General features: G+C 36.9%; 1 protein-coding gene across 2 annotated transcripts in view; it reads right to left on the minus strand.

The window, feature by feature from the left end:
• PLCH1 (phospholipase C eta 1) overlaps window positions 1-13,378 on the minus strand; it is a 216,069-nt gene that overhangs the window by 86,490 nt on the left and 116,201 nt on the right. For both annotated transcript variants that reach the window (XM_081235026.1, XM_081235025.1), the window contains exon 5: window positions 10,493-10,663. In XM_081235026.1, coding sequence (XP_081091152.1) covers window positions 10,493-10,663 — 171 coding nt within the window. The remainder of the gene's footprint in view (window positions 1-10,492; window positions 10,664-13,378) is intronic.

Here is a 13,378-nt window from a genome sequence, read left to right on the forward strand (position 1 = left end):
GCTGCTCAACATCACTAATTATTAGAGAAATACAAATCAAAACTACAATGAAGTATCACCTCACACCAGGCAGAATGGGCATCATTGGGCTTCCCTGGTGGAGCAGTGGTTAAGAATCCGTCTGTCAATGCAGGGGACGTGGGTTTGAGCCCTGGTCCGGGAAGATCCCACATGCCATAGAGTAACTAAGCCCGTGCACCACAACTACTGAGCCTGTGCTCTAGAGCCCGCAAGCCACAACTCCTGAAGCCCACGAGCCACAACTACTGAAGCCCATGCACCTAGAGCCTGCAACAAGAGAAGCCACTGCAATGAGAAGCTGGCGCACCACAACGAAGAGTAGCCCCTGCTCCCTGCAACTAGAGAAAGCCCACGTGCAGCAACAAAGACCCAACGCAGCCAAAAATAATAAATAAATAAATATTAAATAAATTAATTTAAAAAAATAGAATGGGCGTCATCAGAAATTCTACAAACAACAAGGCTGTGGAGTGGGTGTGGAGAAAAGGGAACCCTCTTGCACTGTTGGTGGGAATGTAAACTGATACAGACACTATGGAGAACAGTATGGATGTTCCTTAAAAAACTTAAAATAGAACTACCATATGACCCAGCAATCCCACTACTGGGCATATACCCTGAGAAAACCATAATTCAAAAAGAGTCTTGTACCACAATGTTCATTGCAGCACTATTTACAATAGCCAGGTCATGGAAGCAACCTAAATGCCCATCGAGAGACGGATGGATAAAGAAGATGTGGTACAATGGAATGTTAGCCATAAAAAGGAATGAAACTGGGTCATTTGTCAATATGTGGATGGACCTAGAGACTGTCATACAGAGTGAAGTAAGTCAGAAAGAGAAAAACAAATATCGTATATTAATGCATATATGTGGAACTTAGATGAATGGTACAGATGAAAAGGCAGAAATAGAGACACAGATGTAGAGAACAAACATATGGACACCAAGGGGGGAAAGTGGGGGGTGGGGTGCTGAGATGAATTGGGAGATTGGGATTGACATGTATACACTGATGTGTATAAAATAGATAATAAGAATCTGCTGTATTAAAAAAAATTTTTTAATAAAATAAAAAAGATCAATCAATAAACATATATACTAATGAATAATAATAGAGGAAGCTAACTTGGGAGCCCGTATTTTATATTTTAATGATATTCTCAAAAATTCCATTATCTCTTAGGTTCAATACCTATGCTTTAGTGAAATCTAATTCAAACTGTCTATTTAATAGCATTTAACTTATTGCAGGGGGAAAAAAAGCTCTGTTATGCAAACATTTTTTGCATGTTTGAAAGAGCACAGAATGCCTTTTTCCCCCTAAAACTAGCTGCAAAATGGCTAACACATTCTTTGCGTAAATTTTATAATCTTTACTCCATGCAGAGGCCTACATTACCAGACACAACCCGAAAATACCATAAATAAATGAAACCATGCTACCTGCAAGCAACTCAACTGACCTAGTCTGGCTTTAAGCAGCTCATTAATTTGTCTGCTATAAGCTAAAGAGACTTATCACGTGCAGTCTAAAAGATAAAAAATTTCTCACAAAATAGAAAGAACCAAATTGATAAAAATTGTATGTGCCATTGGAAGACTGAATTTACTTTGCAGTTATTTGGTTTACGAGGCCATTTGTTCAGAGATGTTGGGGCCTTGCACTAGACTCAGGTAGTCTACCAGGAGCCCATGAGATCTAAAAAAATTCAAGGAAACAAACAAAAAAAAAACCCCGGCATCCTGGGATGGAGCTAATTGCCGATGAGAACATGTTACTAGCTCAAAATACAAAGCAGAATGTGTTAACAAGAATCATCATATTTGAAAAGTATTCATTAAATTGGTGAAAATATCAGTAGGCATTCTAGGAAGCCCCAAATTTCCTGGGCACCATGTAAGAAATAATGGGAGCTAATCCAAAATTCAAGTATTAAGGATTAACTCAGTGAAATACATTAAAACCTCATAACAATGAGAATTAAAATGTAAGTCAGTCTGCTCCCATCCTTCCTCCACCCCTGCTTTCATTTAATTAACTTCCCAATAGCAAAATCTTGCATTTTACACAATTGACTTTTTCGGACCTCACACTTTGAAAGTTACATTGGGATTTTACTGTATGAATGAAGGTTTAACATAGTTTAATGCTCTTTATTGTTCTTTTTTCCCTTGTTTTGCTTTCTATTTGACATGGCTGATAAGATGCAACAGAAACATTTTCTCCCTGTTTCCCATGGAGTTCACTTGAAAGTCTTGTTTGCTATCAGTATCTGAGCCACTCACTGTCTCGTAACACTAGTGATTGTTTTTTCTATACAGGGCAATTTGTACTAAAAGAAGAACTGGAGGAAAACTTGATTATGTTTATATAATGTAGTCAATGTTATGCAGTTTATAAAAAGTTTTTACATCCATAATCTTAAATAGCTCTTGTAAACTTAGTATCTTTATCCCCATACTGTAGGTAGGAAAACTGACACTGAGAATGGTTAATTATCACAACCAAAGTCATAAAATCATTAAATGGCAGCACCAAAGTTCAAATTTCAACCCTCTCAATTCAAGTCCAAAGCTTTTTCTTCTACGTTATATCTACTGTCTGGGTGTTTTCTTTATTTCTACTAAGAAATTGAAATACTTACTTTTTTTTTTTTTACCATCTTTATTGGAGTATAATTGCTTTACAATGGTGTGTTAGTTTCCGCTTTATAACAAGGTGAATCAGTTATACATATACATACATTCCCATATCTCTCCCCTCTTGCATCTCCCTCCCTCCCACCCTCCCTATCCCACCCCTCTAGGTGGTCACAAAGCACCAAGCTGATCTCCCTGTGCTATGCGGCTGCTTCCCACTAGCTGTCTTGAAATACTTACTTTTAAAAGTAATTATTTCTTCAGTATAGCTGAAACTCCTGGATCTTAACTTTTGAAAATTTTGCAACTTTTAAATCAGTTATCATAATTTGACCTCTTTGATGATTCCAGATTGGAATGACTCCCAAAACACACGAAACACAAAATCATAATATAATTTGCAAAGAATTTTAACGTTCCTAAACTCTTTTCCATTTATTTTTACCAAAGTAACATATCCATAATTAAGTCAGTCAAAACAGAGATGCTTATGACTAAAAGCAGAATTCCCCCTTTACATGCAGAGCCACTGCCCAGAGGTAATAATGTCAACATCTCTAGATATTTCTTGTGGAATGAGTCTTTATACTCCTAATTATTATGTTAATGATGCTATTTTCTATTTCATACACTTTAAACATTCTTAACTTTTATTTTTTTTAAATAAAGACAACTTTTTTGGGCCAGCAAAAGTAACTTTCGCCCTCTATCCATCCTCCCAATACAGTTATATCTTAACTTTTATTAAACTACAATTCAGCGTGTAAATTGTCCTGAATATGCAAATGTTAACATTAGGTCTATTGTATAATATGATTGTGTTTCTATTCTTATAGAATTTTCTTCTGATTTAACTGCTGGACTTCCCATCCATTTGTTTAATTTGTAATGTCCCTACCACAAATTCTTCCCAATAACTCTAATGGTCTCTTGGTATAATTTTCCACATCAAAGGCAAGAGGGAATCCATGAATTCCATTTTTTCCACTATAAAGGTCCTCCTTTTTCCAGGCTGGTTGAGTTCTAAAATTTCACTCAGCTTTTTGTCCCAATTTCATTCTGTCACTCTTATCAAAGAGCACTTGAGAGGTAAATTATTTATTTCTTGCACAGATTTTTGTGTGTGTTATGTGTGTTTTTTATTCTGTGCACACATTTGGTTGACAACTTGACCAGGTAGAAAGTTCTAGGTCGGAAATCATTGCTTCATGTTTTTTGGCTTCCAGAGTTGCTGTTGAGAAGTCTGATTCCAATCCTTTTTACAGGACCTGTCTTTGTTCATTAATTTGATAAGGCTTTTTTCCCCCCTTTCTGCAAGTCTTTAGGGTTTCATTTTATCCTTGGCACTGCAAAATTTCACTTTGATTTGTCTCTGCGTGGATCTTTCTACATTCACTGTGTTTGGCACTCAGTGGACTCTGCCAATTTAGACATTCCTCCCTTTTGGCTCTAATCATTTTTTGTATTACTTATTTGATAATATCTTCCCTTCTATTTTTTATCTTTTTCTGTAACTCCTGTTATTCAGATAGTGGACCTTCAGGATCGATCTACTAATGTCCTTATGTTTTTTCCATTTCTTTCCTGTTTGTTCTCCTTTTGGGAAAATTTTCTCAACTTTATCTTCTAAGCCAACTAATGAATTTAGTTCCCTGCTCTCTTCTTCCTCTGAATCTTCTTTTCTCATAGCATCTTTCTCTTGCTTCATGGCTGAAATTTTTTTAATCGCTCTGCTGTATTAATGTCAGTTTTTAAAGTTTCCTTCTCCCTGCATTGCCTCTATTTCCTCCAAGTTTCTTGATTCTATTTGTTTGCCTTTGTCTCTTTTTTAAAGCAGAGAATTTCCTCAAATGTGGTAAGCCTTGGTTATTTAAAACCCACTTTTTAAACTGACTATTTAAAAACCTATTTCAAACTAAGGCAAGAAAAAATTGGCTGGAAGCTCTGTATTCATGAGCAGAGCTTACTGACTAGTGGGCTTCACTGTAGAATTCTCTGGCTGGACTCAGGAAATTTCTGATGTAAATATCTTTAGGGTTTTTTTTCCTTGGGTTGGTGTGTTAGTTTCCTAGGGCTGCTATAATAAAGTACTACAAACTCAGGACTGAAAACAACAGAAACTTATTCTCTCTCATTTCTGCAGGACAGAAGTCCAAAATCAAGGTGTTAAAAGGGATGATTCCCTCTGGAGACTTGGAGGGAGCATCTATTCCATACCTCTCCTCCCCTTGCTTCTGATGGCTGCTGGCAAATCTTGGCATTCCTTGGCTTGGAGCTTCATAACTACAATCTCTGCCTCCATCTTCACACAGCCACCTTCCCTGTGTATCTATGTCCTCTTTTCTGTTGCTTATAAGAACACTTATCATTGGATTTAGGGTCCACACAAAATGTAGGATAATTTCATCTTAACATCCTTAAGTACATCTACAAAGACCCTACTTCCAAGTAAGGTCACATTTACGGATACTGGGAGTTCGGACTTGGACATATCTTTTCAGGCTACTATTCAACCCACTATAGTCTGTAATATGCCTCTAAGGAAATTTTTCCAAAGTCCTACTTGGAAGGGATAAACCTGGGATCTGAACCTTGGAAGAGGGTTATGGCTCTCACACTTCAATGCATAAATGTTCACTTAATCTTTGTATTCATATCTATTTTTGTGAAACAAACCTCCCAAAACTTAGAAACTTAAAACCACCACCACTTATCAATACTTGTTCACAATTGTGTAGGATGGTAAGTGGGACTGAGTCCAGCCACACGGTTATTGTGTTTTCACCTAGGGGTTACTCACGTGACTGCAGGCATCTAGTCAGGTGACTATAGTCAGATGGTCCAAAATGGCCTCACCAACATGACTGTGGCTGGTGCTGGCTGTTGGCTGGGCCTCTTCACGTGGTCTCTCCTCCTCAGAGAAACTACCTGGCTTCCTCACATGATAGTCAGCCCCAACAGGGCAAGAGTGGAACTGCATCTAGTCTGCTACAATCCATTAGTCAAACCAGGTCGCAAAGCCAGCCCAGATTCAAGGGGCAGAAAAACAGACTCCACTTCTTGATGGGAGGAGAGGCAATGTCATGCTGCAAAGCCACACACATACAGGGATGTGGGAGCTACTGTAGCCATCTTTATAAACCATCTGCCATGTTCCCCATGTTTCAGTGCCCACACTCAGGTGTGCCTGGTATGACTCAGTCCAGGTTCTTCTGGTCCATCCTCCTCCAGCTCTTATTTTCAGTTTTATGCCAGGGTGGAGAAGGGACAGCTGTCCTGCTGCAAGAGGTAGGGGAGGGAATCTGGAGCCCTAACTACATCTGGATCAGACTTTCAACCAGTGCTTGTGTTTTCAACCCCTGCTCTTCTCCTGTTTTCAGAGTATCATGTGAATTTCATTTTTGATCTTTCTTGGGTTCTTCTGGGCAAATGAACATGCTTTGTGGTTTCCTGCTCTGTGGGCTTGAGTTTCAGTGCTCTGGAGTCTCCTTTGGATCAGACAAGTTTTAAGATTTTGTTGTTTCTGTTTCCTCCTCCATTCTCTTTGCCCTTGTGGTTTTACAGGGGGAAGAGGTCTTTTTACTGTATTTTGGGTAATTTCAGCAGGGAGTAGAGAAATATCTCTAAATGAATGGTCATTCAGTTTCCAGCTGAATAAGACAACCATGATAGTTATTTATCTCCCCAAAATGGCTACTCTCACTCATCCAAAAATTAATCTACAAATTTCAAAGCATTTAAATACATGGCTATTTCACAGAAAAATGTCATTTGGGAACTATATTCAAGGGAGAAAAAATATTACATGACATAATTACTCTGAACAGTCTCTCACTGCTTTAACTGTGAATAATTAAGAAAAATAAAACAAATTCAGGAAAGCCTCTTAAAGGACTGCTTTTATGATGAGAAGAATGCTTAAAAAAAAAAAAAGATAAAGGTACACTAGCACCAGAAAGGGGTAGTTATAGCAAAGAAGAATTTATAATTATTTCTCACAAGAGAAGTAAGATTAGAATGACCATGACTCTCACCAAACCAGTCTGGATTCAGTAAAGGGTAATGAAGGGAGAGGGAACAAATGACACCTATAATTGGATCAGAAGAATCAAGGGAATTTTTCAGCAGAAAGAATAAAAAAGCAAAACGAGCAACTGTTAGAACCACCACAAAGGGATAATGTATAGGTCTATGCCATAAAGTTCAGCAAGAAGAGGGTGCTCTAGCATGGGATCAGAAAAGTTCTGAAAACTCCCCTGGAATTAACCATCCACGTGCATATTTCAGATAAAAACACTACATAAATAGAATTCTGCTTTTGACTTATCTATGGAAGTAGCTTTTGCCCTTGGTTAACAGCTAGAAGTGTTTGTAAACAATAAGGGCCCTTCAATATTCCTGCCTTCTCTTCCTCGCTCTTCTATCCATGAGAAACAAAAAGATAAAAAGAAGGTAGAGGCTTGCTAAGAAAAGTTGTCAAGGAGAGTGGGGGGAATGAAATCAATTTCTCACTCCTGAACCAAAACTCTGAAAAGAATTAAGCTCAAAACACACTCAGCGCCAGTGCCAAAAAATGGATAGGAACTCTGGAGGAGATGAAGGTTGCTTTTTGGCAAACAGGGGAAAAAATGAAACAAAGAGCCTCAACCAACCCTCGTACTCTGGAACCACAGACTAGTAGACATCTGTGGTCTTGATCTGTGGATGCAAGGAAGCAACGGAAGAGAAACCTCAGCCAACTGTCTTCTTCCTTAACTGGCACTTCTTCACAGATATAAAAGACAGTAAGAATTTACCTTAGCACATCATATTTTAAGGATGAAAGTCCTAATCAAACAGCAGTTGGACCTGTCAAAGGCATAAATTCAATTTGCAAAGAGCTTCAGTGGAATAAAAATCTGACTCACGGGCCAATATTTGAACTCCCATAATCCCGGACAGCATATGTGGCCGGCAGTGATATTTCATTTCACAACTGAGTAAATCTGTAAAATTTGAATACTCTGGTGTCTACACCAATCTTACGCCATCACAAACGAATGAATTACTGCCATATGGATCATCAAGTTGCTTCAGATTCGTTCCACTGTGAAAATCCCATTTTGAAACTCAAAACCCCACAAAACTCTTGACTAATGACTCTCCTGCTGCACTTTTAGATCATGTCCAATTTTTCTCTGTTTTAAAGAATGCTGAAATGCACAACTTTATACCTTTTTTTCCTATACACAATTATTTCCTTAGGATGAACTACTAGATGTAAAATGGATTGGTAAAAATTTTATATATTATATAAAATTTAATGATAAAACTGCCCATAGAAAGATTGTACCATTCCACAGCTTCACCAGAAATATAAGAAATGGACACCATGTTTGGTAGTATATTTTTTTAACCTTTACTAATTTGATGGGTGAAAAATGGTCTCTTAACATTGTAAATCAACTATACTCCAATAAAAAAATTTTTTAATGGAAATAAAGCAGAAGCGTATTAAAATAAAAAGTAAAATTCAAAAAAAGTCTTGGTTTTATTTCACATTTTTAAATTACTAGTGAAGGATGAACATTTTTAATAGATCATTGACATTGTGCAATTTTTTTAATATGTTTCAATTGTTTTGCACATTTTTCTATTGGGTAGTCATCTTTTCCCTCAATAGTCTATGAAAGCACTTTCCATATTAAGGAAATTCACTATTTCTCTCTTTTGTGTATTATAAATATTTTCCGAGTTTGTACCTGACATTCATTTTATGATGTTTGATATATTGGACCACATATAAAGTTTCAGGACATTAATATTTTCCTTTATGGTTTATGCCTCTTGATATATGATAATTTTAAAAAATTTCTTTCATGTTATACCGACATGTAGCTTCAAGCTAGTTTAGAAAATTAAACTGGAAACGCGTAATCATCTGCCAGGAGCAGATGTCACAGAACACTGGCTTCTGTTTTCCCCAACTAAAATTTACTGGTTGAATGTCAATATAACAAAAGGAGGGAAGAAACATAAGCCCCTTAGCAAGTGACATCCACTATTGCTATTCAAATGGATTGGGTAAATTCCACTAGCACAAATGAATTTGAAGTCCCTTTCTTTGAACATTTTAATTTCTCACACTGCTGTGCTTCTGAATATCTCTGTCAAAGGGCTTTCACATTCATCATCCCAATCAATTTTCAACCTGACACTGTGAGATAAGAAAGGTAGGTATCAGCTCCCCTTTGTACAGATCAGGAAACCAAGGCTCAGAAACAATACTGAACGGCCTGCCCAAGATTCTCCAACCAATAAAGCTCGCAGGATATGAAATGCAGATTTCCTGGTCTAAGGTTCTTTCCACTATACTGTGAAGAGTTCTTCTGATGACAATGCAGGAGTAGTTATAATTGCAGGAAACAGGGAATAGAGATTTATAAAGGGCATGTTCTCTGGGGAAAATAATTCTTCTATTACCCCATTCCCATTTTCTGCCTATCTTAACAGCTAACTTTATTAATGGAGAATATCTGCCTTTGCCAAATTATCAAACTAAAATAACTGATTTTGATAAAACATTTTGCTAACACTATCTGGCTTAATCCTTAAAGCAACAACATGTATAAAATCTGGATCTATAATTCCTAAAATGTATGTGATTGTAGTAATGGGATAAAGTAAAATATTACCAGGTCTAGTGTCTTTTTTCTGACACCACCAACTCTCTGACTCTCCGACACTAGGTGGGTATCCAACAATGCAATTCAGTCATGACACTAACCATTTGGAATCAGCATTAGACCTTGCAGGGCTCAGTCCCACAGACTAACCCCACTTCAGATGCCAGCCGCAAATGAGGTGCTCAGGCTACCCCCACTTCTGCCTGGCCTACTACAAATTTGGTAGTTCTGGACATTACTTAAAACAGTAAAAATAGATTTTAATCAGTAACTATTGCAAAACGGAAAAAGAGAGCTCAGTACAGAACTGGCTTATTTTCGAATACAAGTGGAGATTTGTAGCCCAGGAGCAAGGTAGGGGTCAGTGGAGGTATAAGAGGGGATTCTGGCTAGCCCGACCTAACAGGATTCTTCCTGAAATGCAGGCCAGGGTGATCAAATATCACCCAGGGAATAGTGGTAGGCAAGGAATTTTATCAGATATTGAGGGCGATTAGATATCGAGGATGGAGATTCTGGTCAAACTGACTTAGGATTCTTGCCACAGCTGGACTCTTGAGGACAAGGCCAAAGGATGGAACCTTCGAAAAAATGGCTCAAAAGAGCCTGCTTAGAGTTTGTTTCATTAAGGAGAAAGTCTTTGTCAATTCCCACAACTCAGTTTCCAAGATTGGCTAGAATGACTCACAGAATTTAGAAAAGTGCTTTACTTACTATTACTGATTAATTATAAAGTATACAGCTCAGCCAAAATGGAAGAGATGCAAAGGGCAAGTTATAAAGGAAGATATTTACCGATGAACTACTATACTGCTAGTTAAGAATTATATCATAGTTAATAAATGTCTAGCTATATTATTACTATAAAGAAAACATTACCATGGTATCTGAAAGGAAACACATGAGTTAACTGTCACTACTCTGTGGAAAAATATGCATATTTATGGTTAAAAATTGCATAAGTGTTCAGTTTGTCACCCCCTCTTTAAAGATGCTGGAAATACATTTTAAATAACTCATAGATAAGATTTTTGTGGAATTGTGATATTTACCCCTCTATCCTAAATTTAAAGTATACCTACACCCAACCTCAAGAAAAACTCATGTAATGTTTCACAAGTATTTTTAAGTAAACATTCAGTTTAACAGTCTAATGATACCTTTTGCTCCACCTTCAAAAACTGAGCCAGTTCTTCCACAGTTAGGTGATCTTTCTTGTCACTGTAGCTCAAAAGCAACAAATAAAGGTCCCGTCTCAATGACATCATTTTGTAAAAAACACAGAACTCTTCAAATGTCAAAGTTCCCTGATTCTCATCTGTATCAGCTTCCTGAAAGAGGCAGAGAAAATAAAAAGGCAGTGTGAGAGTTTGAAATAGGAAATTCAGTAGCTGGAAATAATATTTACTATAAAAAAGGCGAATACACATTTCACAAATGGTAAACAAGTTCTTTTCAAGCACACATGGATCAATTTTAAAACTGACTATATATTAGGCCACAAAAGAGTTTCAAATTATAAAGAATCAACCTTATAAAAACTAATTTCTCTGATCACAGTAAATTTATAAAGCAACAAACAAAGCTTAAAAAAAACTGTCTGGAAAAGTGACACATTTCTAAATAGGAAATGAAACGTACAGAAGTAAACGCATGCACCACGTGTTACAACTTGGGTGATGCAGTAGTTAAGAGGGAAACTTGAAGTTTTCAATGTATAAGCAAGGTAGATTAAAATCAGAGAAGCTAATAATTCAACTCCAAAAGCTAGAAAAAAGTTAAGCTAAAGAAAATAGAAGGAAATAAATTATAAACAAAAGCAGAAAGCAATGAAATAGAAAACAAGCAGATATAACATCAAAGGTGAGCAATTAAACCAAAGCTGGTCTTTTGACAAAACTAATAAAAGAAATTTTGGACAAGACTAATCAAGAACAAAAGAGAGAAAATACATTTAATACATGATGAAAATTCTAGTCTCTCATCAGCTTCTGAACTGCGATTCAATCAAATGTAATTTTTACCTATAATAGAATCTCTCTTAATTCTGCATAGGTAGCTTATTGCTCTTACAGCCATCAGCATCATTGGTACCTTTTCCTCCATAAAAGCCTGAAAAATCCATCTGGACTGATCGCTAGTTGAAATTATTTGTTCCTAGTAATTATCGAGCAAGGATCTTTCGCCACGTACCTGCCTTCGGATTGGCTGAATTTGTCATAAAACCATAAAACTGTTGGGGATATATAATGAGTAACCAATCCATTTACATGATCTCCTTTAAGTGAACACAGTTGTAGCTGAGCAAAAACTGACAGGGACTGAATGGCATTTTGAAATTCATAGATGTTGTGACATATAGTCAGCTGGTATGTGGTTTTAAATACAGTTTTGAAAGTCAAAGTGTGTATAAAAATATACTTTTTTAAACTTTGCTAACTTTGGGTCAATGATGAGCAAACACTTAGACCAATATTTAAATCATACACTGTTTCTTTGTGATGCTGTTGCTGTTGCCTTCTGTCATTTTAAAGGCAGAGACAGATTGGTCTACAGAATACCAACATTTTTGGTGTTTGAGGCTCTTGGTTGTAGAGTCTTTGCATCCAAAGAAAGTAGGTCTAATGTTCATATTTCTGCCATAACTTTGTTTCAAAATATCTAACCCTGGATAGAGAGATGATACATTTTTCAAGACTTCCTTGGAAATGCCTAAACCATTAAGAGCAGTAAAACTCTAAGGTTTAAGCAATAGCATCAAAGACTTCAAAAGAAGCTATCCATACCTTAAAAGATTATTTTTTAAAAAAACCAGTTGAATCTTGCACTGCAACAAAAAGGCAAACAAAATTCCAGGAAGGCTTTAATGTCTTTACCAGCAATTCAGTAAAAAAAAAAAAAAAGTTCCTTAAAATAATACTAAGATCTTTGTTTCCATCACTCCACCCTGAGCACTCACAGAACTCTGCTACATGCAAGACCTATGATAGAAATATTCTACATACGATAGAAGCCCAGCTGCTTCTCTAGTCACTCCCGGCTTGAGAAGTCTTTCAGTCTTTAAATTCAAGGTCATAAAAAGAGACATTACTGTTTTCTTAAAACTTCTCTAAAGCATTAACTTTGAACTTACAAGACTTTTGACATAAATATTTCCCCATTTACCCTTTAAAACACTTATTGTATTAGAGATAAAATGTGTCTGAAGGAGGAAAAAATATAGAAGTAAAAATAGTTCAATATCTTATGTTACTTCTCTATCTTATTCCCAAAAAGTACCCCCCAAAGCATTATTTTCGTAGGTATAGACTTTGCCCTATTTAAGTGTGGCCTCTCTGATTTAATCAGAGCTATCTCTCCAGTACTATGAATATCTCCTATGGCAAGGAACGCATGGGGAGGTGGGGCTTGAACCAGAACAAAAGTAAGGTGTCACAGGGAGTGCCAAGAACGTGGCAAACCTTTCCATATAGTTTAAAGACAATTCACTCTGTGACAACTCATTTCCCCTCCAAAGTCCCTCATTCCATCTCTGGTTCCTTTTATAGACTATCTCATTCCTTCCTCTTCTTTCATTTCTCTTTAGTGCAATGGGACCAAGTTCCCCCAGTGCAAACCATCTCTAGCTTCCAAGGACAAGACCACAGGACCTGTGACCGTAAGAAGTCACAGGTCGAAGCCATCCTCCATCTTCCATTCATTGTTGCAACTCACCCCTCATGCTGTTTCTGCCCTTACCATCTCTGATAACACGAGGTTAGAAAACAAAGGAAGCGCAAAACATTAAACATCATAAAATATAACCCTTATACTTAATTTTACACATTAAAAATATCACCTACTTAGTCACTTAGAAAATCACTGCAAAACATGGATATACATATGACTTATCTCCAAATAAGAGCATTTCCTAAATCAGTAGTCTACTAATTACTAATAATCTAACATGTCTTTGCACCAACTTTAACTTAACAGAACTCACTTCTGCACCTTAGGTGGAAGACTGAGTACAATCCCAGCTGGGGGCCACAGAATAAGTTTGGGCC

This window comes from Mesoplodon bidens, assembly GCF_964165515.1.
Source record: "Mesoplodon bidens genome assembly, chromosome: 5".
Classification (NCBI taxonomy): domain Eukaryota; kingdom Metazoa; phylum Chordata; class Mammalia; order Artiodactyla; family Ziphiidae; genus Mesoplodon; species Mesoplodon bidens.